The 25,917-nt window shown below is 41.2% G+C and overlaps 1 protein-coding gene across 6 annotated transcripts in view; it reads left to right on the top strand.

Moving 5' to 3' along the window:
• The window catches only part of TLK2 (tousled like kinase 2), a 43,884-nt gene that overhangs the window by 9,860 nt on the left and 8,107 nt on the right, over nucleotides 1-25,917 (top strand). For 4 of the 6 annotated variants that reach the window (XM_086766663.1, XM_086766665.1, XM_086766664.1 and 1 more), the window contains 14 exons: nucleotides 1,192-1,263; nucleotides 3,788-3,857; nucleotides 4,901-4,944; nucleotides 6,088-6,183; nucleotides 8,908-9,075; nucleotides 9,650-9,745; nucleotides 12,677-12,769; nucleotides 14,147-14,257; nucleotides 15,648-15,784; nucleotides 17,132-17,284; nucleotides 21,076-21,142; nucleotides 23,026-23,123; nucleotides 23,495-23,576; nucleotides 25,239-25,330. In XM_086766663.1, the coding sequence (XP_086622789.1) occupies nucleotides 1,192-1,263; nucleotides 3,788-3,857; nucleotides 4,901-4,944; nucleotides 6,088-6,183; nucleotides 8,908-9,075; nucleotides 9,650-9,745; nucleotides 12,677-12,769; nucleotides 14,147-14,257; nucleotides 15,648-15,784; nucleotides 17,132-17,284; nucleotides 21,076-21,142; nucleotides 23,026-23,123; nucleotides 23,495-23,576; nucleotides 25,239-25,330 (1,379 nt within the window). The remainder of the gene's footprint in view (nucleotides 1-1,191; nucleotides 1,264-3,787; nucleotides 3,858-4,900; nucleotides 4,945-6,087; nucleotides 6,184-8,907; nucleotides 9,076-9,649; nucleotides 9,746-12,676; nucleotides 12,770-14,146; nucleotides 14,258-15,647; nucleotides 15,785-17,131; nucleotides 17,285-21,075; nucleotides 21,143-23,025; nucleotides 23,124-23,494; nucleotides 23,577-25,238; nucleotides 25,331-25,917) is intronic. The other 2 variants (XM_086766667.1, XM_086766668.1) reach the window with 2 other exon arrangements.

Raw genomic sequence — 25,917 nt, forward strand, 5'->3', positions numbered from 1 at the left:
AAAATAATCTATTGTGAGATTTCTCTGTGGCGTTAACGCTTCTCCCCACCACTTCCATAAGTCTTCTGCTCAAGTATGTAATGAGAAGTGGCTTTGCCTTGAGGAAAGATTGATTGCTGGGAAGTGGTTATTGCAAAAATAAGAAAGCTAAAATAGAATTAATCTTTGGGAAAATATGCTCACAAGTTATTAATGGAGAGGTGGCTTTATCATGTCATTCTTCCTGTTAATACATTCCATCAGTAATTGTTAATCTTGTTTTTATATCTTTGTCAAATTCGTCTAGATTTCTTAAGTTAGATCTGTGGGAGGATACTCTTGTGTCAGAGCAGTAGGCTAAAACACAGTGGCTTTGCATGATTCACTTTTCTTTCCTTTTAAAACCAATTTCGATCTAGATTTTAGAAATTTTCAAAAATACTTGGATACGTGTATCCAGCAGGGCCTGCAAAGATGCAGGCGGACTCTTGTAGGTACCTGGATGCTATTTCGGTAAATGTATTCCGGTCTCTTGAATTTGTGCTTTAGCCTGGTAGAAGCAACTGCTATTTTGGCAGGTCGGCCATGGGTCCATAAAATAGCACAGTGGGAAAGATTGTCTTACTGGTGCCAGTTGTACTGCTGTTATCACAACTTTCACTTGTTCACTTTTGTAGTGTTTAAAAAAAAAAAAAAAGCATTAAAATTAGACATTTAAAGAAAAATGAGTGGTACTGCCAGTGTCTGATAACAGCAATAGCTGCCTTGCCAGACGGAGGATGCCTCTGAATTCTTAGCGCAGGGTCAAGCAGATGCTTGCCTGAAGAGCCAAACTGGAAACTACTGCTACTCAACAAATGAGAAGTTTTGTTTCTCAAACCAGTTCTCGTAGACTTCTATGAATACTGCTTTGGCTGTTTTGTGGATGTGGCTAAATAGAGCGGTGAGGATATTAATTGATACAGAAATATCATTGCAAAGATGGATCAGTATACTGAGAAAAAACTGTCCAACTGGCAGTCCAGCTTCCGTCTTGCTCCAAGCCGCTTGTGAAGTTTAGTGCCCCATCGTGTGCCTAGGTGTTTGACCCGTGTTGCTGCTGTAGCCACGTGCCTTAGAGCAGTGTAGTTAGCCCGGAGATGCAATGTTTGATAGGACGTATCTGCCTTGGATGGAAGTTGTTTCTAACAGTCTTTGCTTGTTTTTCACTAGGGTCCACTAAATAGTGAGTCTTCCAACCAGAGCTTGTGCAGCGTGGGTTCTCTGAGTGATAAAGAATTGGAGGTAAGCAGGCACAAATCCTCATGGTAATCGGGTTTAAGGTGGACATGATTGAACTGAAAACATAGAAGGAATTGTGTGAGACTGAATGACAGTGTTTCTTTGTTTGGAGTGTGAAAGGGACTACTGGAAATATTTAGTGTGGATCTTAACTCTGCCGTTTTTGGACCATGCTGTGAAACAGTCCTTGAAGCTTCCCAGCATAGCGGGCAGATTTTACCCAACCCCAAAAACACAGCATTTGTAAAGCTCAGCTTATGAAATTGTTTTTAGCTGCATTGTGATTTATTTGCTGGTTTTGGATACAGTTTTGGCCAAATAAAAAGCCAGAAAGCATTAATGGAAAAGTTTGCCTTACCTATCAAATATGTGAATTTGCAGAAGTCTGTACAAAGCAGGGCCTTTTAATGAATCACTCAGTGGAAGTGTGGGGAGGTGAAAACTGTTGCTTTGTCCCTGTTTAATCTCACTGCTTTAGGATTAACTATTTCAAAACACTTGCTGAAGCAGCAAAATTAATTATAGGGTTACATTTTTACTTTAAAATTCCACATTAATAGAGCAAAATCTCGAATTTAAATGCATTTTCTTAGGCATTTAAATAACATTCCACATAGTTATCAGGTAAGTTTTGGATCATATTTCCCTCTATTATGTGGCAATATTGATACGAGGTGTCTGGTGAAGCTAAGTCTTTCGAGAACGCAGTATCTTTAACTCCATACAAGTGAGTACATTTAATAGTTGATAACTGAGTATTCATTCTTATTTCACTTGGGTTTTTTTTAATGAACTTCTGTGGAGCGATTTAAATTGACCAAGCTGACATCATCAAATCTACCATTCCTTGCTTTTTCAATCTGTAACAGATAATGTTGTGTGTAATTTTTGTTATGTAAGTACTTGAATGGAAAAACAACTTAAACTGAATCTCATTAATATGCTTACAGTTCCACGGAGGCTGTAATGGAGCCTGTGGTGTTACAGTCACGCCAACGCTGTGCATGAGTTGCTCTTCACTATGCAGTGAGGAGGCTATGTCACTGACTTTTATGCATACAGGAGCAACAGCAAGTTGCTGCAAGTACAGCAAGTCTCTAGATAGTTTTGGAGTTTTCAGTCACCCCATTCTAAAAAGTACTTTGCAGACACAACAGCCACCTTTGTCTTAACATCCCCTGCATCTTCTTACCACAACAATACCGTGTCAGTGACTGCCCAGCTGCTAACATGGGACTGTAGATGTCCAGCATCCACTGGGGACACAGCCAGGTTTAGATTCTGCCTATGTCAGCTTTATCCTTTTTATCCTATTAAAGGAAGTAGATTGATTTCTCTGCTTACTGTGTGCAAGTCTTTTGGCAGAGATCTTTAAACAGTGTACTTTGGACTTTGGTTTCCAAAGAGCATGAAGCTTAGGTTTACCACAAACTTGCTAGCCATGGCTTTCCCTCCCCCAGAGTTGTGTTTTGCACACTGTGGTTTTCTTCCTGCACCCAGCCTATAGTTTAGTAGTGGCTGCAGTGATTGTAAAGTGTATAGTTCAGAAATTATTTGGGACCCTTTGGGATAAGAGATGTTTTTAAAATGACCTTGGTGATGGAAATGATAAGGTATCTTTCTTTCCAGCAGCCTCAGTAAGCTGCTTCTAGCACGGTGCTCCCTAATGTTTTCAGCAGGTTTGGCCACAGAAGTGACCCTGGTGATGGGGGAAAGCACCACACCAGGGTCTCCTCCCATCTCGCACATCTAGGCTTGCTAGCTTTGTACAGACAGGTAGGCATGACACTTTTGCAGCCTTCAGGCTCCCCACCTGTGCTCTGTGTTGTGCCCTTGCAGAAATATATTGATGTCTACTGATAAGCTGCCTCTCAGGTCTCTGGTTGCTCACAGAAATGGCAGATGCAACCGATCCTTGACTTTAATGAGACCTAAGTCCAGATGAGTTGCTGCATCTGTGGCAGCTGTTTCCTGGCTGCCACCTTGGGGAACTCTGCCTTGTTTTGTGTGAGGTTTCAGTTGTGCACTGGTAGGCAAGATAGTTCGTGTAGCCATCTGCAAAGAGCTTTGGGAAGAATCATTAGCTGCAGGGAAGATGAATTGTCCTGGTAGACTGTGAGTAGCCACTGGACTGCAAATTTGGATGTCTGTACTCAAACCTCTTGTCATTGCTTCTCTTGTACTGGTACTGTGATCAGCGGGAAATGTTTTATACAGGTTTTTATAAGTGATTGAACTTGTTCTGCTAGCCATGTGAGGTAACCGAGCAGAAGAGGCTGGCTTGCTGCAGCTGGAAAAAAAAAATTTAACCTCATTCTTAACCGTCTTCTCTCCCTTCTGCAGCGCATATATCAGAAGGTAGCAGCTATTTGAGAGCAGTTGTTTCTTTAAGCACCAGCAATAGAAACAAATGCACCAGAGAAATGAAATGGCCTCTGGGGATACGGAGCAGATTATTGTGTTTTGGTATTTTCTTTAAGTCTTGGAATAACTGCAGAAATGTTAATTTTGAAGTATTGTTTAACAGACTCCTGAGAAAAAACAGAATGACCAGCGGAATAGAAAAAGGAAAGCAGAAGCGTATGAGACCAGTCAAGGTAATTCATTCTCCTGACCCTGCTGCAGGATTTCTGAACGGTTGGTAATTTGTGCACGTTTTGCACAGTCAGTGTCCTAGGAAACTAATGGCTCTTCTCAAGGGTGTGTCAGGCAGCTTGTTATAAACTGCTCCATGATGGTGTAGTTCTCTTCTGGGAGCCTTGTTATCCTCGTTGGCAGGAAAATACTCGTCTTCAGCTTATTCGCACAAACTATTGCAGTTTTATGGGACAAACTGCCCAAAAGCTTAATACGGCCTCTCTGCAGCGTTGTTTTGGTCCCGCATCACTACATATATAGCAGACTTCAAAGCAGAAGCTGTACTCTCTTCCTTGCTTTTTGAGACGTATGCCTGCCTTGTTCAAGTAAGTTCTCACCAGAACAAACGGAGAACAAACTGTGCTCAAGTATAAAGCAGGCAGTAGTGGCTCAGAGTACTAAGAAAAACCCAGCATGTTCAAGTCCAAGTTCAGATTTTCTGGCAAATGGGCATAGGGGCAGACTTCTATTTCTTTTATTCTTCAACAAGAAAGTAACAAGAATTGTGTTGACAGAACTGCTTTGATAATATTATAATAAGAGAAAAAGGCTGACTTTTAATGAGCTGGTGTTAAGCCACCACTAATTATCTCTCTAACTCTTATAGGAATGTTTGTGAGAGATCTAATATGCAGTAATTTACCCGAAGGTGGGGGAGTTAAAGTACTCTTTGCTCTGTCCTTATCTTGAAGTAAATTTTGGAGAATCTATGCAACCTACAATGGCATTCAGTGTTTTCTAAGTACTTTAGCAAGTGCAAATGCTGTTTGATTGGATTTGACATGTTGGGAATTGAGAGTTAATTGAATTGTCAACTGTAAACCCTCCCAACAACAGCACAAGAGCCGTAACCCTGGGTGCAGAAGCTTTTGTTGTGATAGGTGTTGCACCTTTCTAGAGAGAAAGGAGTGTCAAAAGATAGGAGTAGTTTATCAGAATGACATCATGACTTCTGTACTTAAAAATATCAACTCTTATTTTCATCCTTTGTTTTGCTTTTTAGGAAAAGGCACTCCTAGAGGACATAAAATTAGTGATTATTTTGAGGTAAGCATCTTTATGTTGTTTGAGAAATCTGCTTGAATTCACATTATGCAAAATCTGTAGATGGAAGTCTGTAATGTGACTTCTGTTACTTGATCCATCGTGTTAAATAAGCGCTCAGAGTCATTGATTGATGAGGTTCGCCTGATGTGCTCAAATCTAAATAGGCAGAGGACATGAGATTTCTGCAAGTTGTTTTTTAAATTAATGTTTCTTTGAACAGTTGATAAAGCAATTTTTTAAAAGAGCAGCCACATAAGTGTACGTTGGAGGCTGACTTTTATTGGAACCTGGGCCTCAAATGAGGATATCTCCTAGCGTGCAAACCTATTTTGATACAGGTCCAGTGCTGCAACAGAACCTACCTGCAAAGTCGTGCTGATTTTATTAGGAAGTTATTTACGGGATTCCCTCTTTAGAAAAGCTTGACATGGGAGGCTGGCACCACACAGGAGATGGACTCCTCCCCAAAACAGGGATGAACATTCTAAAAATGAATATTCTTTTTATTGCTTAATCTCTGGAGTTTTTCTTGCTCCGCACAATCCAGAGGTCCAGCTTTTCTCTTAAATTTGTTCTTCATTTTACTGAGTGACGTAGAGTCAGAAAATAAGTTCATATTAGTACTTTTTTTCCTGGCTGAAGTTTTTAAGTGTGGTACACTGTGTGGTGCAGCAACATAAAAATTTCTGTACCACTTAGTCCAGTTCCCCAGTTGCTTACCTGTGCTGTCTTTAACAGTGACCGGCACAGATGCTTCAGTGCGGGCGTTCATTTCTTACAGCTTCTGGTGGTGCACAGTTAGACACATCTCCTCATGGGAATTAACCTTCCTAATTCTATCCAGTAAATAACTGATCTATCTCCAAATGTGCAGATTTATATCTTTTTGTGTTAAAATGAAAAATGTTCTAAGTGTACATGTGAATGTTTGTCTGAAGTGCTTACTTTTGCTGTTGTTTTTGAAAACAGGGCATAAAATTTTAAGGTTTTCCTCTTAGCTCATCTTCAGTTTATTTAACTGTGTCCCTAGAACCTATAAGGCTTTGTTTTTAAAATGAATGTGTTTCTTCCATCTCTGTTAAATTTGCTTAAATATAATATGTCTGTGGAATTGCTGACAATCAAATCTGTTGCTTTGGCCAGTTTGCTGGGGGAAGCGGCCCAGGAACCAGTCCCGGTAGAAGCGTGCCTCCTGTCGCCAGATCGTCACCGCAGCATTCCTTATCCAACCCCTTGCCGGTAAGCGTTCTCCCTGGGAACAGAGCTGGTGGTGTGGCACTGATTAGGTTCGTGGCCTACCGTGCTTCAGACAGGTAATAAAAGGTTCTGAACAGGAAAGAAGGGTTTCTTGGTGAGTGATTTGACTTATTCTCTGTTCAGTCCCTTTTGTTAAATCTGAAACTGGGTTCTGGCAGTGAAGCCAGATGTCTAGGACCCTCTAACAGTCCTAGTCCAGTTGTAACTGATATGAATTTCTGAGCTTAAAGCATGCAAGATGTATGTTTTTGGCATGCTGGGTGGTTACAGATAGATCGCTGTCCTTAGAGCAAAAGGTGGAACTGTCACATTAGTTACCTTGTATTCCACTGTAGCTCCTGAAATACTCGAGCTGGGAGTATGTTGTGTGTTTGTGTAGCGCCAGTACAATGCTATTCCAGTCTCGACTGGACCCTTGGGGTATACTGAGAAACATGCATACCATAATTATATTGGGAAGGTCTTTTACTTCTGTTTACATGCGTGTGACTTGTAAGAAGTATTAGCAAAAGCTTGCAAAGAAATGTGTATACATGCACATCTGTTGCTATTTTTTTGTTATGTAATTCCATTTTGCTGTCACAGCATTTCTGCAAGATCTGAAAGTGAAGAAAGGACCAGTATTTTTAAGCCATTTTAGCACAAAGCAGCTAAAGTTCTTTCAACCAGCAAAGCAATAGTCAGAGGCTGTGGTGTCTGATCTCTAGTTTTGACCGTTGCCTGGGCCCCTCTAAAAATTTTCGGCAGTTTTTGAGTGTCGCAAAAGCGCGGAGCATTTTGGGAAAGGCTAGTATTCCGCAAACGAAATGCAAAGCCTTTACTGATTACATTGTTCTGCAGAGACCTTTCCACGGTTCATGAATGTGTACTGAAATCCCAACACTGAATGCTCTGCTCAGAATTCAGTAGGTGTTGCTAGATTTCAGAAGCTTTGCAACGCTGCTTTAAAGGAGAGCTTCAGCTAGACTTCTAGATATTTTTTTTATGTTTATAAAAATCAAAATATATCTTGTTAATTGAATGGACCTTCCTCCCATCTTACATTGATTCACTAATACACGTCTTTAAAGAGAAGTTAATGAAAGAAATACCATCTCTGAATGTTGCAGGTGCGTGAGGTATTAGGGACAGGTCTTTATTCCAGCAGGGAATATATAAACACCTTGTAGGTGTTTATAGTGGAACAAGTTGATTCTTCCTTTGGTTTTCTTCCACACTGGCATGTATTAAGTTTGAACAAAGTATTTCTCACGTTGTGAAGACTGATGTTACAGTTAGTTTCAGCTAGAGCAGCTTGTCTCTCTCCTTATGCAGGTGCTCTTTGTGTTTCTTATCTTCTGTTCTTTACTCTTGCAGTTAAACCTGTAATGTTTGCTTATTCATAACAAACTGTTATGTGCATTTGCAAGATCTGTCCTCTTCTTGCAAACTAAATATCAATGGTTTGAGCTAAGCCAAAAAAAAAAAATAGGGGCATGATGAGTGAAAATTGGAGAATCTTACTCATTACAGATGTCAGTATGGTCTAGGAAGAGAGCAGAGTGTTAAAATGTCTTTCACAATGAGACAAGCATCCTTCAAACCTGTGAGTTAATCTATACTGTACTGGAAATTTTCTGCAATCGGAACTTGTGGAGGAATTGTAATGGCTTCAGGATGTTACTTCTTGTCTTCAAATCTCTTGACTGCTTTGAATTGCCTTGCTTCTCCTTTGATCAGAAGAATGATCTGCAGGTCTTCAGGCTCTTGCAAGATCACTCTCATGTGCAAACGTTCTTTTGGGGAAGAAAGGACACTCTTGACATTTGTAGTGTTAGCCAGAAAATATGCTTCAGGTTGCAGTTTAGGTTTTTAAGAAAAATTGAAGCCTGACCTGACTGTTTACTTTCTATATGGCGTATGCCTGGCCTGGAGTTACGGCTCGGAAGGACTTTGATGATGATTACCCAGACTGCCAAGTTTTAGCAGTGATGGGTTGGCTTTTAAAGCAAGGGCAATGGGATTCTGAGTGCTGTAATCAATGTAGCTCAGATGATTCTTATTCTTATTGAACCCAGTTCCTGTATCACAGTTGGAAAATGAGGCTACTGCAGGAGAAAGGAGCTGGTCTTTAAGAGAAGCAATGCATCTCTTAAAGATTTTGGAAATGCTGATCTTGCAGGGGATTGGTCCCAGCTATAATGAGAGAAATGAGGCTACTGTGATGTCTGGGTCCTAGACATGGTTAGGTTGCTGACATTTAGCAGTTCTGACTCATTTTACTTCACCAGAATAACAAATATATCATGACATTGGCTGTTTTGAAATGAGACCTTCAAAAACATCAGGTAGTATAATTTTGCATTGACCAAAGTTGCAATGCAGAAAGATTTCTGCATCTACAGCCGATTTTTGCCCCACTGACTCTGAAACACGTGTATTTGCAAAGGAAGAGGGTATGTTAACTGACAAGGAATTCTGTCCTGTGTGTTCATTTGTTACTTTTTTTTAATTATTATTTATTTGTTAACTTCATCTACTTTTTAATATCTGCCATTGGAACAATCACTCCAGGAGTACTGTTTGAGTTATCAGATCCTCACCATGCTGCCTGCCCATTCCTGAGCTGCTGCTTCGCTGACAACAGTTTTGGCAGAGTCAGAGAATTGCTTTATTTAAAAAAAAAAAAAAAAAAAATTCATTGTATTTTTTTTGACTGTGTTACAGCGGCGAATGGAGCAGCCGCTGTATGGGGTAGACGGCAGCACAGCAAAGGAACCACAGGAGGAACACTCTGCTCTGCCAACGCTGATGTCGGTGATGCTGGCGAAACAGCGGCTAGAGAATGAGCAGCTGGCCCAGAGGGGAGGTGGCCTCTGTTTTACTTTTGTCTCGGTGAGCAGTTCTGAAAAGATTTGAATCCCAAGGGATGTTTGTAGTTAAGGGATGGGGAGTTTGAAGCTTTTCTGCTCAAAGACAGTGGTTCAAGTGCAGCCTGGTTTATTGATGACCAAGTCTACCATCTTCGGGTAAGTTCATCTTCCTTGTGAAGAGTTCTAGGTCCTAGGCTTTGCTTGTTTCATAAAATGATGTGAGTTTTAAGTTAACAACTCAGAGTCTTATGTAGATCAAAATAATAGCATCTGAGAGGTGTCTAATAGATGCAAAAAAAGCAAAAGAATGAAGTATAGTCTTGCTGTGAGAAGTGTTTGTTTTGGCCTTGCTTAATATAATCCATGTCAGCTGAGATTAGGCTTTTAAAAGCTTTGTCTTTTAGCAGGTTGGGCTAGACTTCTTGAGAGAAATTAACTCTTTTGTTTTAACGAACTAAATCTTTAGAGCATTCTTAAACCTTACGTGAAAGTATGGTACCCAGGCCAGGCTGCACCTCCCATGTAAAGATAAGTGTGTCTGCATGGGAGCGATCGTGCTGAGGAGCATATAACAATACACTAACTTTCTTTTGCAGGCCCAGCAAGGCAGCCCATCTTCTACCGGATCAGGGAACACTGAGCATTCCTGCACTTCCCAAAAACAGATTTCCATCCAGCACAAACAGTCACAGGTATAGCTCACTAGATGATACATCTCTTGGATATGAGATTGCGACTTGATGCAGCTTGTCTTCCACACCAGAGGGTCCTACTTGTAGTAGACATCACGTTTCCAGTGAAAAGAGCCAGTATTCCCAATTTGGTCTGTAACTACTGATTGAAATGAATCACTCTGAACATTGCTCCTTATCCTATAAAGGATGCTTTCAGTTACTGCTACTGGAGTTTGCCTAATCTGTTACTGAGGCTTTTCTATGTCAGTACTGTGGGCAGTTCTTCAGGTGTGTATGAATGTGCTCTGGAGGGGAACTCCTTAGCTCTTTCTGTTTCAGTTCTGTTGTATCCTGAATGTTCTTCCTCGAAGGAAACCTGGGTGATAGTTATGAATGCTTCTATTCGAGTGCTGGGTCTTGGCTGCCTCTGCACTGCTTACAGTACGAATATCTACAGTCCAACTGGAAGTTCTTCGCCCTCTGCGGAGTACACCCATGGCATAGTTTGCCCTGTCAAGGTGGAACATGATGCGTTCTTCACAGTGTTTCTCGGCAACTTCACTGACATGGAGTCAAGAAGAGGAGTAGCTCTTTTGACTGTACTACTCTCTTTTTGGTGCCTTTTAAATTGTTAAGATTCTTCTTGTGGCTTTATGGCAAGGTTTACTTTTTCGTTGTGTCATTGTCCTCTGTTGCTTATAAGGATGTTCGACTTCATCTGCATTGCACCTTGCTTATTTCTTCTCCGGGTCTGCTTTTAGTCGTCTTTTGATTTTCATCACTGATTTCTCTGCGACTGACCCTTCCCCTGAGTGATTTTTAAACAATCAGTTTTATGTCAATCATTTTCTCACATCGGTCTGTGTCAGAGATTATTTTATTGCTGGGGGAAGTTCATTCTTGTTTTCCCCAGCAGGTGGTACAAGTTCTTTGTGCATGAAGAACAGCAATTCTACCTCTGAGTATACTTACTAGCTTAAATCTCTGAGCTCTGTTGTCTCACTAGGGTCTCAACTGTTGTCTGTATTGTTAAAACGCTGGTCTGTGAAGATCCTGGTTTCTTGCTAGTGCCTGAAGAATTCTTGTGCGAGAATGATGCCATAACTCAAGAACCTACCAGAGATAACTTTCAGATTTCAATCTTTGCTGTCCCAACACCAGTGCTTAAAATAGTGATCCCTCCTGGAGTGAGCAAGATGTTTTTATTCTCTCCTGTGCTTAGCAGGCCCCCAGGGTCCATCCTCCTTGAAAAGGGTGACGTGTTATCTGAGTGTGCTTTCTGCCAGTGCTCAGCTTCATGGTATTCTCCAGAGGTCTAGACGTAGCATACACTTAAGGCAAAGAATCCAGGAAGATGCTTGATTGTGTGATGAGGACATGTATATGTTCTTGTTTTTCCCTTTCCTCCTGTTTGGAGATGATAGGGTTAAAAAATATTCAGTGATTTCAAGTTTGAATCACTTCTGGCAGTGCCAAAAGCAAGTCAGCATGGGCATGATTTTCTTAGCATTTGCAGTCAGTGCTAGAGCTCTCCAAGCGCTCTGAGGCAAGGTGAGCTGTGATGAAGTCACATGTAAGAGCATGCATCCCAAAACGTGATTTCCTCTGACACAGTGCAAGCATGTCTGTGCATTTGGCAAAATGACATAACAGTCACTTATTAAAGACACTTTCTGCTGCTTGGCTGAGTGGATGCAGCCTAGGTTTTCAACAGACGGCCTTCTCATTGCCTTCAGTGACAAAAGCTTTTGTCACACGCACTTTCTGCAGGCTGCCTTTACTGGCAGAAGTGAGGTGACCTGCCCAGGCCTCCTCTTTGTCTTTTGGGATTTAAGCTCATCTTGCTCGATGTGCAATGCTGGCAGGTGCTCTTTTTGATCTTTCCTGTGCTGGGCATATTTAGAGAAGCAGCAGTCCACCAAGTTTGTCTCTTACTTCATGGTGTTAGCTTCCAGGCAAGCCTGAAATTTGGAGAACAGTTGTATAACAACTGTGTAACAGGTAAGTCTCTGCTAACTCTTCTCAGACCCAGGATAGTTGCTTGCTAGCTATAAATGTGAAATCTGTGTATGCGTTCATGGAGCGAGATTCCCTTGTGTCAACTTGACTTTTTTTAGATGTTGTGTTGGTGTACATACTGGCTTCTTCCCCTTTTCTTCCCCACTCATTAATCAGAGTACTGAGTTTGAAATACACTATATACTCTAACAATAAGAATGTCTTTTGTCTGCTGCTCCTGGGTGTAACTCTCACTTCATTGGTGAAGATGTTTGGGATGTGCTGCACCCCATAAAACTTTCCAGATAGGTTTTGCTAAAGAACTGTAAAGCACCTATCCCTAGTGGGCACTAATACATCAGTTTGTCAGAAACAAAGACTTGAGCCTAATACTCCTGCTGTCAATCTGTTGTAATATTTTAAAATGAAGACCTCTGGTTTCTGGCAAGACCACCTTAGAACTTGCAGGTGTTGTCTTTTGTCTAGCAGGTGTTTGTGCCCATGAGAGATCTCATAAATTTGATATTTGACCTGAGAGTTGTGATTTGGTGGTTTTTTTCTTAAGTCTTTTTCCTGCACAAGCTGTGTGGCGCTGTAGAAAAGGACGGTGAACATCAGAGACCACCAAGGAGTGGGCAGAACTCAACTATGCAAACAAAATTTCCAGGACACAGAGGATGTTGTAGCCTTTTACGTGTTACCAGTTTGTGCTCTCCAGAGCAGCTTTGTGCCAGCTGACTGAACCTCCTGTGCTGGAGGAGCCCACCATGCAGTGAGAAAATGAATAATGGAGAAAGTTCTTCCCCAGACTGCTAGGATGCAAGGGATCGATCGGTTCCTTCTTCTTAGACCTAACTGTTCAGATCAGAGGGGGTTACACTGTTACATGCTGACTGTCTGAAAGATCATCTGTTTTTCTTAAACGGGCTTTGTGGTGACTTTTCCCTACAGTCTGACCTCACAATGGAAAAAATATCTGCACTAGAAAACAGTAAGAACTCTGACTTGGAGAAGAAGGAGGGGAGGATCGATGACTTATTAAGAGTAAGTATTTGAAGTGGGACAATTCTTCTAAAAGCTGCTACTTAAAGATACGTAGAACGCATGTACCAGGCTGCAGAGCAGGATTTTGTATACCGTTTGTGGAACGAACACTCGCAAACCCGAGCAAATCCAGTCATCCCTTACTTGCAAGATAATTGTCTGGCTTGTAGATGCTCTGTTCAGGCCTGCTTGAATCCACAAGCGGTGTAGTGGTGACTATGGCTATGCAGCACAGAGTTATTGTGGCTCAGGTGTTTTGTGTCGTCAGCAGTCTCGTTGGCCTTTCTTTGATCTGTTGCACACTTTTTGTGTATTTTGCTAGCTAACCTGAAATGTTTCCCTTCAGAATTATTCCTTTCTTCTAAATACTGAGGAGCTGACTCTGCGTTTTGTTTAGTAATGTGTTCAGTAGCCTCTCAGTAGGCTGGGAAGGTGTATTTTGAAATGCTCATTCATGAGTCAGTGACGTGTAGGCATGAGGAGAACATCTTCTGGTCAGCCCTAAAGAAAAAGGCTTCTATTAACCCATTATTGTTCTTCAGTAAAATATAAACATCTTTAAATCGGTGGAGGAGTTCTAATTGATTTAGCTTTCATCAGCTGGAAAGGCATCTCCTCGGAAGTGTTGAAAAGGATTAGAAAACACGTTAAAGGGAGAAGAGGGAAGGCTCTCTGTGTTTAAATGAGTCCGTTCTCAGCACCGAAAAGAGCGAAGACAAGCTCATAGAGGTATAGAAAAGGAAAGTGAGGGGTGTTTTTGTTTTTAAATCATCCACTGTTTAATCAGAACCCAAACTGTTGGTTGGAAGGGAGTGGTTAAATTTAACTTTTTATCAATGAAAATGGTTGCACGTAAAATGGTGCTGTATGCTGTGGTGGTGTTAAAAACAGCAGCTGTTGCTGGGAGCAATCTGTATAGCGGGGTTGATGGGTAGTGACTCGAACAAGAATTTAATTGAAAGTGCAAAGCGAGTTACTCCGTCCTTTTCCTCTGCCGGTATTGTGGCTAAAGTGGGAGGATAGTCCACGGATGACTAAGCTATTTGGAGACTTGGTAGCTGTGGTAAAGTCTGAAATGTTTAAAAAAAAAAAAATTTTATATTTTTTTTTCTTCTGTTTAGTCTTTTTGTTCCTTAGTTCCTTATCTGTAAACCAGGGTGATAGCACTTCCCTGTACTAGAGAAGTACAAAGATTTGAGCGGGTTAAAAATTGAAGAGCCTGGCTTGGATGTTTTGACAGGAGCACCCTTGTTTCTTTCCCTGCTGGTTTGCTTTCGTCTGATGCCTAGAGCTAGCTGGAGAAACTTCTTCCTAGGTGGTGCTTAACTTGCCTCTGAGTGATTTAAAGTCAAAGGCTTTTTCTCTTTTCATTTTTAGGCCAACTGCGATTTGAGACGGCAGATAGATGAGCAGCAAAAGATGCTGGAGAAGTACAAGGAGCGGTTGAATAGATGTGTAACGATGAGCAAGAAGCTTCTAATAGAGAAGGTGAGCAAGGGACTTTCCATATCTCTGCAGTCTCAGTTCATGTCTGTCTTCTTTTGAGCGGTGAAAACCTGCTCCTATTGCTGTAGTGGTAAAAGACAACTGGAATTCTGTCTTGAATAATTTATCTGCAAATAGGAATGTAATGCTAAGCCTGAAATAGTTCAGAATATTTTGGTTTGGTTATTTTTCGCAGTTTCAGAGTGATCTTCCTTGCTTAAGTGAAATAGTCTGAGCTCTACATGCAGCAGGCATTTACACCTGAAAAACAGCTTTGTCCAACTCTGGCAGTACCCGAGCGATATCCCATTGTGCAGTGAAATTGCCAGATATGCTCTGTGACGTGGGCAAGTGATTTAGATCTTTATTTCTTTCAAATGGCAAAGTTGGAGATGGTTGCTTTGTATAATGCTCAAAACAACACATTAAAGACACTGGGGAAAATGCCAGGCTGCTGTTTCCCAGCATCCAGCCTGCCTCAGTGTTGCAAGAATTCCAGATTTCCCGATGGTTAAGCAATGTGGGGGTTTGATTGCTCTTTCACCTGTCAGCCAATTACATCTATTGTTCATGGGCACTGGATGGGCCAAACTACCAGGATGCTGATCAGTACGTGCAGTCTGTTGATTTTTTTTTTTTTTTTTTTTGTCACAGAGCTGATTGTTCTTGGCTGAATGGGACTCCCCTCTCCGGGAGGATTTGTAACTCTGGGCTAGGTGTTGTCTAGACCTGGCATTCAGATAGGTGGTGCGTAGCTCCAGTGAGGTGCTTTGCTCGTTCATCTTTAATTCTAACTGGCTGAAACTTTGTTGCTGTCGTATCAGGCCTTGGAAATTTCCTCTCGCTTACTGGAAATGCTCAGTGACAGACACCATCACCAGTTTTTAGGCATGTTGGTGACCTAATTGAGATTGTGTCACTTCTGGGAGTGGTGCAAGTCTAGAACTGAGCTGGCTGATCACTGTATCTTAGTCTAAACAGTGATTCAGGGTGCATTTTCTTCCTTCATCTCCTGTTTGAGTGAATAAGGGCCTGCTGAGATCCGTGACGGGAGTCTAGCTAAGCTATTGATACAAAGTGATGGTTTTAATCCCACTGCTAGCCTGATTTCAGCTGATGATAGGAGGGGTGTGAGCTGCCCAAGCAGTAATGGGGAAGGAAAGGTGAGGCTGAAGTGTCAGAAAGGAGGCAGTCAAACAAATGCCTGTCAGACCAGTGTGAAGCACCAGCAATGATTTGATCAGTGAGTTTCAGCTGGGTACAGAACAGCTGTACTGTTTCAGTACAGAAACAATGAAAGGCTGTCACAATTGGTAGTGATTTAAAACACAGCAGAGCTCTTAGGTGCTAATTTATAGTTTATATTTTAACATGTGCTTTGTTTTGTTTTCAGTCAAAACAGGAGAAGATGGCATGCAGAGATAAGAGCATGCAGGATCGATTGAGGCTAGGCCACTTCACTACGGTGCGGCACGGGGCTTCTTTCACCGAGCAGTGGACAGATGGCTATGCCTTCCAGAACCTCATCAAGTGAGGACAAACAGAGTTGTCTTTAAGACAGAAAAACTAAGCAGTTGTGTGTGATGTCTTGCGTGTCAAAATGTGAGAACGGTGTGACTGATGCATGAAAGGATCAGATAGACACTCAGCTACTGACAATGGGGAGCGGTTTCACATTGGAGTGAGAAATATGTTTCCACTTGAACCTCCAGAGACTTGAACTGGAATCAAATTGTTTGAATTGGCCTCTGGGTTGTAAAGCAGTAGGCTGCCCTGTTGGGTGTTCTCAGTGCTCCAGCCTGGCTGTGCAGCGCTTGGAGCGGAGAGGTGGACCAAATTCTCACATGTATCTTGAGTCTTTTTTTTTTTTTTTTTTTTTTTTTTTTTTTTTTAAGTAGAAAGTAGAGAAGCTTAAAAGAGAAAATCCATACTATTTAACTTTTTTTTTGCCTCCTGGTAACAGTGATCAAAGGGGCTGCAGAAACCTGGAAAGGAAGATCAGAGACCCTTTTATGCAGGATGTTCATGGAAATATCCAGTAAATTCCCACCTGGCCTAGACGCTTAAGTAGGACTTGGCAAATTAATTGCATTAGAGAGAGCTATGTGTGATCCTTTAAAATCGTATCGCTTCTCTGTAGTCTAATAGGGAGGTGCAGCTCTTGTTAGGCACAGATTAAAGACTTTATATTTCCTCCTTAGTTTGTGCTGTAAGACATGGAAGAAATACTTCTGGAGTATGTACGTGCAGTCTCAGTCTCTTTTAAAAAGTGAATTAAGTATGTAAATACTCAAGTCATTTAGACTTGAAATTTCAAGAGTGCTTTTATCACTGTAAAATGTTTTAAGATAGTCTTTTTATCTTGGAGGAGAGACTGTTTTCTTAGTAAAATGAGGAATGGTGTTGGTTATATTTCAGAGAACTAAGGACAGTTTAACTGTGCCCTTGAAGTACAAGGATACTTTCTCAGCCAGTGCCAGATTTCAGGAATAGTTTTAACAAGAAAGTCTGAGATTTAGAACAGAGCCTTCTAGGAAAAAGTGTGTGGAAAGTTAGTGACTTACCATGGATCTCTGAGTTTTCCGTGAGGTTAGCAACTCCTTGTTTTTGGATATCCTCTGCATGAATAAAACCTTTCACTTACTGAAAGGTTTCTGTGGGCCAGGAAAAGAATCCCCTTTTATGTAAAAATACCTCTAAGAAAATCTGAGTCATAATGTTTGGCACATCCCCCTTTTCTGTGCAAAAATATTTTGTTACTAATCTTACAACTGGTTTGAAATTCATTGCTCTGATCTGTTAAGAGCAGATGCTGAAGACAACCGAGTACCGTACCCTCAGTTATCCGCTTCATGTTTTTTCTACTCTTCTTTCCAGGCAACAGGAAAGGATAAATTCCCAGCGAGAAGAAATAGAAAGACAACGAAAAATGTTAGCAAAAAGGAAGCCACCCGCAATGGGACAGACCCCTCCAGCAAGCAATGAGCAGAAGCAGCGCAAGAACAAGACCAACGGAGCAGAAAATGAAACGTAGGTTACGTGGCCTTCTTGGTGCATTGCAAAGCTGCGTGCTTTGATTAGAGCACAAACTATCTGCTGGGAAATGGAATCTTGCCCTTGCCTCTAGGCTTTGCTCCACACACTAATGAATATTGTGGAATTAGCCTGGCATTCAGCAACATCTGGCTGCAGTTCTAAATAGTTTTCATTGGAGTAAAACAAGGATCATTGAGTCCAGACTTTGCATGAGCTTAGCTTTTTTTTTAATGCCGTAACTTTTTCAGTATTCCTGTTGCATCAAGTTGGAGAAGTGGTGTCTTTTTCTTACATGTTGCAACTGCAGAATTGATTTTGTTATCACTGGTGTGATATGTGGTGCTTTTTTTAAGAGAAAAAAAGTGTACACACTTAGAAACCTTTTATTTCAATGTGCTTTCTGGTGAGGCTTTTCAAACAATTATTTTGGTATACGAAGCAAAAAGATGCTCTCTATACAGCGCATTAAGCATTGACCTGTATCTCCAAAGCAGTCATTCGCAGATACTCCAGTCGGGGAAATAGAAAGGTAGTCGAAGTGCTACTCTTTCTTCTTACAGAAGACTGAATTTTTTTTTTTCCCTGCCTCTTTTGAAGTTACTGATGCTCTTAGAGTCCCGGTGTTCTTAGAGAGGAAAGCTGTGTCTCACAAGAAATTTAGAACAATTTTTTTGAAGTTTTGTGAGCTGGAAATAGGTTAAGTCAGATTTTCCCCTGCCTTCTATCAGTTTCCTTTACGGTCTTCGTTTTATTGCTGTTGGCTAATACTGTAACTCTCGGTGACACTTCTCTTTTTGCACTATTAAATCTCCTGGGCATGACTTCTCCTCAAAGTTCTTGAAGCCCTTTTAATTCTCGGTCTTGACCTTTAAAAGTGCATGTGAAGCAAAAGCTCCTTCTGCCTTTTGCAGTCACTGCAGAGATGGCACATGACTTGGGTATTCAGAGTGCTCTCAGCGGCCAGGGCGGTGCTCCCAAAGAGGGTGCTGGTGCCTGCTGACCAGGTGTATTGTACTGGAGGGGGCTCTGCTTTCTGCAGATACGTAGCCTGAATACAGAGATTTACCCCTTGTTCTGGCCAAGTGAGCTTAAAACTAACTAACTAAAGTTTCAAAGCCATTCTCTTGCATTGCAGCTGTTGAATTTGTGTAAGTTGAATGTCTGTGCATGGATTTTTTTGAAGGTTGCCGTTCATTGTGGAAACCTTTCACTTCTGAGGGCCAAGATGAGCTTTCCCTCTTTCTGCAGGGATGCGTTTCCCCAGCAGACAGCTGTAGGGTGGCTTGTTCCGCAGACACGGCAGCACACATCTGGATGTACCTGGAAGTCATGATAATGTCTGTGATACCTAGTGAGCTTCTGCCTGTGTTGTGAGCCTGCCTTGATGTAATCTAGCTTTAACTGGGTTTGCTAGTAAGCCTTTTTGTGCTACCAGGTCTTTTTCTCTGTTTCTTGCTGATTTGTTGTTCTTTGCTGATATATTTCAGGGTTTTATCTTTGTGGTTTAGAAGAGCTTCTTGTGGTGTTCTTGATAAAAAGTGCTTGCCAGTGTATGGATGTGGTTCACGTGCAGTGTTATAGCTTATGAAAACATTGGTTTTGCAAGTCAGCTGAAACAACTGTACTGACTGACTACTTGCTTAATCATTAGTTATCCTGTAGATGCATTTGTTGAACCAGTATGTATCAGGGACAAACTTTTCTGATTTTTGGAGGAAGGGTTTTTTCTTGTGGAATTCTTTCAGAGGCTGTCTTTTAGGCAAGGTGAATGAGAAGTGGACAGCCAAATTCCTTCATCTGATTTTTGTTTCCTCTTTGGTTCATGGTTGTTGCTGTGTCTTAAAACAGAGAGGACGGTCCTACGATGCAAAGTTAAACATGCGCTCTCATGAAACTATTTCCTAGCCTGTTAATGAGAAAAAGATTTTCATTCAGGAAGATTAATCTGCTGGGGCTTTTTGAGGTTTGTTAGGGTGGCTTGGGCAACCTTAGAGTCTTCAGCTGCACTACAAGTAGTGTATTTCAAGTATCTTTCTGTGAAACAAGGCAGTATTTGTCTGAGAACCCCCTTGATTTTTGTAATGCTTGCTGCTAACAGACAGCTGTTTTGGACAACGTTAGCCTGGTGGTACTCATTGTAATGAGTAAGTGGACTGTTCGTGTTTAGCCCTGTGTTTCATTTGTGCACAAGAATATGTGGACAGCTTGTTGCTGGTTTATTCAATTGTCTTTTTGTTCCTTATACAGCAACACCAACCAAAGACACAAACTTTTGGGATGATTTTTTAGATTAGCTGAATCTGACTGGAATTCACGCCGTTGCTAGGGGAGAGTGGAGAATGTGTGAATTAGCGTGCTTTTATATGAAATGAGACATGTAAACATCTGTGGTACTGACTTTGTTTTGTATCTATTTTAATTTGTACTAAGGAGTTCCTTATGGTTGAGATTCTTTCAAAAGGAACTTGACTTGTGAGTTTTGAATTAAATTTATCAGCTAACAACTGCTTCAGCACTTATTTCAACTATGCTCTGCGTTATCAACAGTGGAGACAAGTTGGAGCATTTCATGACGAGCACTTATCAGCTGAATTGTACCTCCTCTCAATTTACTGTGCAGCAAGGCAAGGTCCCACAGCCCCACACAGACCTAGGACTCTGTCTCTCCGTGGAACTAGTTGTGGTGTTGATGCTCTGGAGACCTCAGACGCTAACCTGTGTACTAAGTGCTATGCAGAGCATAACTACTGCAACAGGAAACCTACTCATATACGCTTTGAACTCAATTTATGTTCAAAAAGATATTTATATGTTGTCATGTGTGTATCGTGTTTACAAAGTAAGTAGATGCAGTTGATAGATGACCTTTAAAGGTCCCTTCCAACCCTAACTGTTCTGTGATTCTGTATGGACTTCATAGTGTTATGTTCACATGTGATGTTTTTACCAAACTCCTTGTTGGTAGTGGTGAGAAAATTAATATAGCGATTCCTTTCTCAAACCTTAAAGATCTCAGCACATCATTGCATTCCACTACTGATGGGATCTGTCATTATTTTAGTGTAAGGCTGTGCTTTGTCTCTGTCCTACATGGCCCGCTTTGGCGAAAAAAGACATTGAAATCATGATGAAACTTTTTTTTGACCAGACATGTAGGATGAAACTTTGCACATCATTTACCATCAATAAAATGGGGGTTATTCCCCCTATCCCATTGCTTCTCCTAACTACACATGACATCGAAGATACAGTAAGGTAAAGTAAATTTCCCAGGGTTTCCCTGGAAGCCACTTCGCAGCCTGAAACAGGAAAAAGTTCTGAATCCTAGGTCATTGCTCTGTTTGCAGTGGCTCTGTGGCCAGGTGTACTGCTAGTCCTGGAGTGAACAACTGGGTTGAGTTATCCAGCTTCTGTTACAAAGGAAAATCTGAAAACCAGTCTGTAAAGCAGACTTTAAATGGTAAAATAAGATATAGAATATTTGTGCTTCGTTGTCCATATTTAGATTATGGCTTAGCTTTCCTTGTTAAAAGTCAATTACTAGCCTAAAGAGGTGTTTTAGGGACTTGAATTTGAAATTACTATGTGCTTTATCAAGGTTTGAGCTTTTGGTCTCCTTTAGATTGATTTTAAAAAATAGATTGCAGAGTTTCCTAAAAATCTCCTGCTGGCTGTTGACATACTCTGTGTAGTTGTCACTTCCGCTGGCGAGGCACATTCTGCAGGCTGCTTGCTTTTTCACGTGCATTGAAACCTAATGCATTGGATCTCTCTCTTTTATGCAGGTTAACGTTAGCAGAATACCATGAACAGGAAGAAATCTTCAAACTCCGACTAGGTCATCTTAAAAAGGTAAGGACTAACTGCAGAAAAGGCTTTTAGGTAGGTTTTTGATTCAGTGTTCTGTGAACAATAGCGTTTCTCTGTAGAGGTCACTACTGTTTGTTTGATAATTGAGAGGTTTTTGTTGCCTGAAAGGGATGGCCAGGTTTTTGTAATAATTTTTTTCCAAGGCAGTGCTATTCAGGAAAGCTGTCCTTGGCTTTAATAAATAGATTTCTGTATCCTTACAGTTATGATTTCATGCAAGGAGTTCCACTGTTTTGATGCATCTTATTGTGTCATTGTGACCTGCCTAGTGCTGGGCTCTGCATGTGTCTAATGGAGGGGAACATGAAGAAATGGACCAAGGAAAGAAAATTAAAAGAACACAACAAAAACTGCAACTATCACTGACTTTCCCATTTCTTTGCAGTATTGAGTAACCAGCATTATCAGCAACAGTCCAATAAAATCTCTTGAGCTTTTGGAAACTACTACTGTTGAGAAAGTTGTAATGCACGTTGTTTTTAAATACATTGGCTTCAGTAGAAACTGTACCTGGAAGTGAGGTTATAATTAGATAAGCTGTTGGTTACCTTTAAAGTGATTGCAATAACTTATAAATAAATTTTCTGGGACACTTAACAGATGAAGTACTGAGAGAAAAAAAAAAAGATATCTTCTGCCATTTCCTAATTAGCTTCCTAATCTGCTAAGGCCAAAGAGTTTTCTTTCTGTGTGAAACAAAGAGGAAGCGTGCAAATGCATTGCTGGAGTCCCCCTTCTTTTCTCAGGTGGTGCCCGAGTTCGACACCTGGTTTTTCCTACAACCTTGACACACAAGTTGAATGCAAGGCCTCATTAATGCTACTGTACTCCTTGTTATTTTCAGTGGCAAGGGAAAGTTAATGCACACATGGAATCTGCTGGCACTCTGCCCGTTGTGTTTTATTGACCTGCGAGCAAAGAGAAGTGATACGGGCAGCAGTATGCTAAAGGCATGCTTGCTCTACAGCTTCTGCATTGCTGGAGTGGATTAATTGCAGGTCCATCTACGCTGGCATGTAGTGTGCCACCCTGGAACAGAGGAATCCGTTTGGAAATGGACCTTAATGGAAAATGAAGTAATGTTCTGGGATCGTGGCATTGTCTGAAGCTGTGCTTATCCTTCTCCACTTTTGGAAACTGGCTCATTCTTTATGCCTAAAAATAGAACAAGTTGAGAAGGGAAGGAACAGAGTCACAAGACAAATGGGTAACTGTGTCCCTTGAGTCATATATGCTAAATAATACTGCTCAAGGCACATGTTTTAATTGAGGTTTGCAAGCCTGTCCACAATGATGTGAATTCTAGTGTTGTGTTTGAGGGCACAAGATCTTCTAGCTCTATAAACAGTGTATCAGAACTTCCACGTGGCACTAAGTTACACTCTGACCCGCTCTACTTGCCACTAACAGGACCGTCCTTTCACGTTTGCCATCCCCTCTGGATGCTGCCTCATCTTCATGTGGCATCGTGAGATCCCTGTTCCTTACTTCTGAGAGCCGTCCTCTTTCTTTTGTCCCAGCAGAGGCTGAGGTCCTACAAAAGGAGCTGCGTAGCACTTAATCAGGGAAGGAGCAGGACCAGAGCTACAATGCTTCTTAATTACAGAAAATGTTAAAAACAAGATCATGTAAAGATGCGTCTGCTACTGTCTGTGTGTAGATGTAAACAAAACTGACCAGTCAGTTTTCATTCCTGTCACCTTCCACATGACTCTTAGTTGATGATGACCATCTCTTGAATCTTCCAAACGGTTGTTTACCTCTAACTTCTTCACAAGTGGAATTTCTGTTTCCATAAACCAGGTGGAAATGCTAACTGCACTGTCTCAGAGTTGTGTTTTCCTTTTGTTTTATCCCTTGTGCAGGAGGAAGCAGAGATCCAGGCGGAGTTGGAACGGCTAGAGAGGGTTAGAAATCTACATATCAGGGAATTGAAAAGGATACACAATGAAGATAATTCACAGTAAGCACATGGGATTCAGGGACAAGAATGTATAACAATTTTTTATTTGTCTCCTTCATAACAGGAAACAATCTTTTTTTTCAAATTGGTGTTACAATTTAATATGTCACTTGATTGGGGGGCAGCATGGTGGTATAACTTGAAGTTAATGTGAGACAAAGGCTTCCAAATGCATTGAGGTGCTGTTGTATGGCCTTTCATCAGTGCAAAGGGATCAAATGGTATCAAATCTGTCAGTTGTTAACACAGTTTTAATATTTTTCTGTCTTAATATAAAAATTTTGTTTCTAAGCTGTGTAGTAGCTGTAATCTATTGTGCAGTAGATTGCATTATTTCTGTCAGCGTTCTTAAACTGTGTCTTTCTCGCCAGATTTAAAGACCATCCAACGCTAAATGATAGATATTTGTTGCTACATCTTCTGGGTAGAGGCGGCTTCAGTGAGGTATATAAGGTAAATTTGAAGTGGCAATCTGTGGTGTAATCTGAATCAGCAAAGAAATATTGCAATAAGCAGAATTTTCACACTTGTTTTCTCAACGACGTGTGTGGTTGTGGAGGGGAGAAAGGAGGACGACGCGCATGTTGCATCTGGCTTGCATTAGACAGCGAGCTTGAAATTTTTAGGTTCTGCCCTGGTCCTCAGAGGTCAGATTTCCTGCAAATGTATGTTTCAAGAAAATGTTGCACCCAGTCTGTGAGTTTTGTCAGGCCGGAGAAGCAAACCACTTGTTTCTTCAAGTGCTACACACGAGTATCTTAAGTGGCGAAGTTTTATTGAGTGTGGCATAGCAAGTCTGAACATCACTGTAAATAAGAGAAAATAGCTCAAATAATAGCAACGCCTGCATTTCCTGTGGGTAGAAGGCTTTTTTTTTTTCTTGTGTCTTCATTTTACGCTCTGAAGTAGCAGGTTGTGTGTGTGTAGCCTTGGGACTTCCTTGGAACTGAGAATTACTTGTGTGTCAGCGCTCTTGCATGGTCAAGACCTGTGATACTTTGGTGCTTGCTATTTGACTATTACGCTTAGAGCCTTTTCAGTTCTAAATATTCCCTATCTGCACCCAGGAGCTCTTAATTCATGTTGAACTTGGCTAGAATGAAAGTAACTGTGCTAATGCAGATATTCGAATCTTCACGGTGATGTATTACTGTAATGCAGTCCAACAACAGATATCTAAACCAGGGGGGGCTGGACTGCCCAGGTAGTGAAAAAATAGTGTGATCTGCATGTCAGTACTCTGAATTGTTCTCTGTAGTCTTTGCTGACTAAGCAGAAAGCCTTGGCTGCACAAATGAAAGCAAGAGGGTATGAGTGCTTCATACCTGACCACATGTAAGAGTTATAACTGTGTTATTAAAAGAAATGCTTAGCCCTTCTTCTCCAGGGTCTTGGCCAACCTTTTAAGCTTTAGAAGTTCAACTTTTGAGACGGACACAGTTTATCCTTGTCTGCTTGCAATAAGATTTTGCCCTGTCCTATAAATTATTAGCTGTTGCTGCTCTCAGACAAGGTAAAATATTTCTCCAAGAACACAATTCCAGTGGTCTGTTCTGTAAAGACTGCCTAAAAAGCAAGAAACTGGAGAGGAAAAAACACAGCACAAGATTTACGCAGTTCTGCCATTGAATTCTGCAGCTTCTAAATAAGCTGAAACATTGTGCTCCAAGATGGAGAGCTGAGCTACCAGTGTGAAACAGAGTATTACAAATCCTCTGTACATTTTGGGTTTCTTTAACTGAGTATAGAAAATCAGTTAGGAGGTTTGGGAGGAAAACGGGCAGGGTCTTTCGCAGTGTGATTAACTGATTATATTTTGGTAATTTGACCGTTCTGATCCTATTGTAGCTCTGGTGGTAAAATGTCAGAATAAATGCAGCATTAGTTAGATCCCATGGGGAAGGTCAGATCAAAGCACAGAATATTCAATTGTTTTCAGAGCTGCTTGTTTTCATTAGTAAAACTAATTACATCAAAATGTGGGTTTGCTCTTCACTCAGTATGTCGTAATGCTGATTTCCTGGGTGGGGATGTTGGTTTGTTAGAGCTTGTCTGCTTTTGCAGTATTAACTTGAAGTTGTGATTCCTACTGATTTTCAGCTCTTCTCTCTGCAGGCATTTGATTTAACAGAACAGAGATACGTAGCTGTGAAAATACACCAGTTAAATAAAAACTGGAGAGATGAGAAGAAAGAAAACTATCACAAGTAAGTAAGGCTGTAAAGCAGCCAGCCATGTTTCCAAACCCTTCCTGCATTTGATTGTCCAGTGTCTGTGGACAGGCTGCCTTTTTTTTTTTCCTGTGTTTTGACACATTACAAAAGCCACTCTCTGTCCCAGTAGCTACTTGCAAAAGTTGTGGTCAGATAAGAAATGTTTTAAATGTGTGCGTGCACACACAGTTTTGTATCAGCTCTACAACACAAGGTTTTGAAGTACCAGTAGTGCTCTGTGAAGAAAACGTTGAAGTGGATTCTCCTCTCTGAAACATGTGAGCGCTGCTCTTGTGGGAAACAGTTGTTCATGCCCATCTTCCAGGTATACACCTGCACTGCTCTCCCTGAAAGCCTTCGCCTTCCCTCTGTTTCCTGGAATACTTAATCCTTTCTCAGATGATGAGGACTTTAGGCATGTCACGGCCTAGAAGGGAGGTACAGAAAGCCTTCTGGTGTTCGTAACACTTTCTCCCTAATGCTGTGGACTAGATAAGCTCTGCAGAGTGGCAGCCAAGCCCTCTTGACAAAGCATCAGAGATAAAGCTGTGATCTTAACTCCCCACCATGTCACTGGGACA

This window comes from Chlamydotis macqueenii, chromosome 25 (genome assembly GCF_036417535.1).
Source record: "Chlamydotis macqueenii isolate bChlMac1 chromosome 25, bChlMac1.mat, whole genome shotgun sequence".
In the NCBI taxonomy this organism is placed as follows: domain Eukaryota; kingdom Metazoa; phylum Chordata; class Aves; order Otidiformes; family Otididae; genus Chlamydotis; species Chlamydotis macqueenii.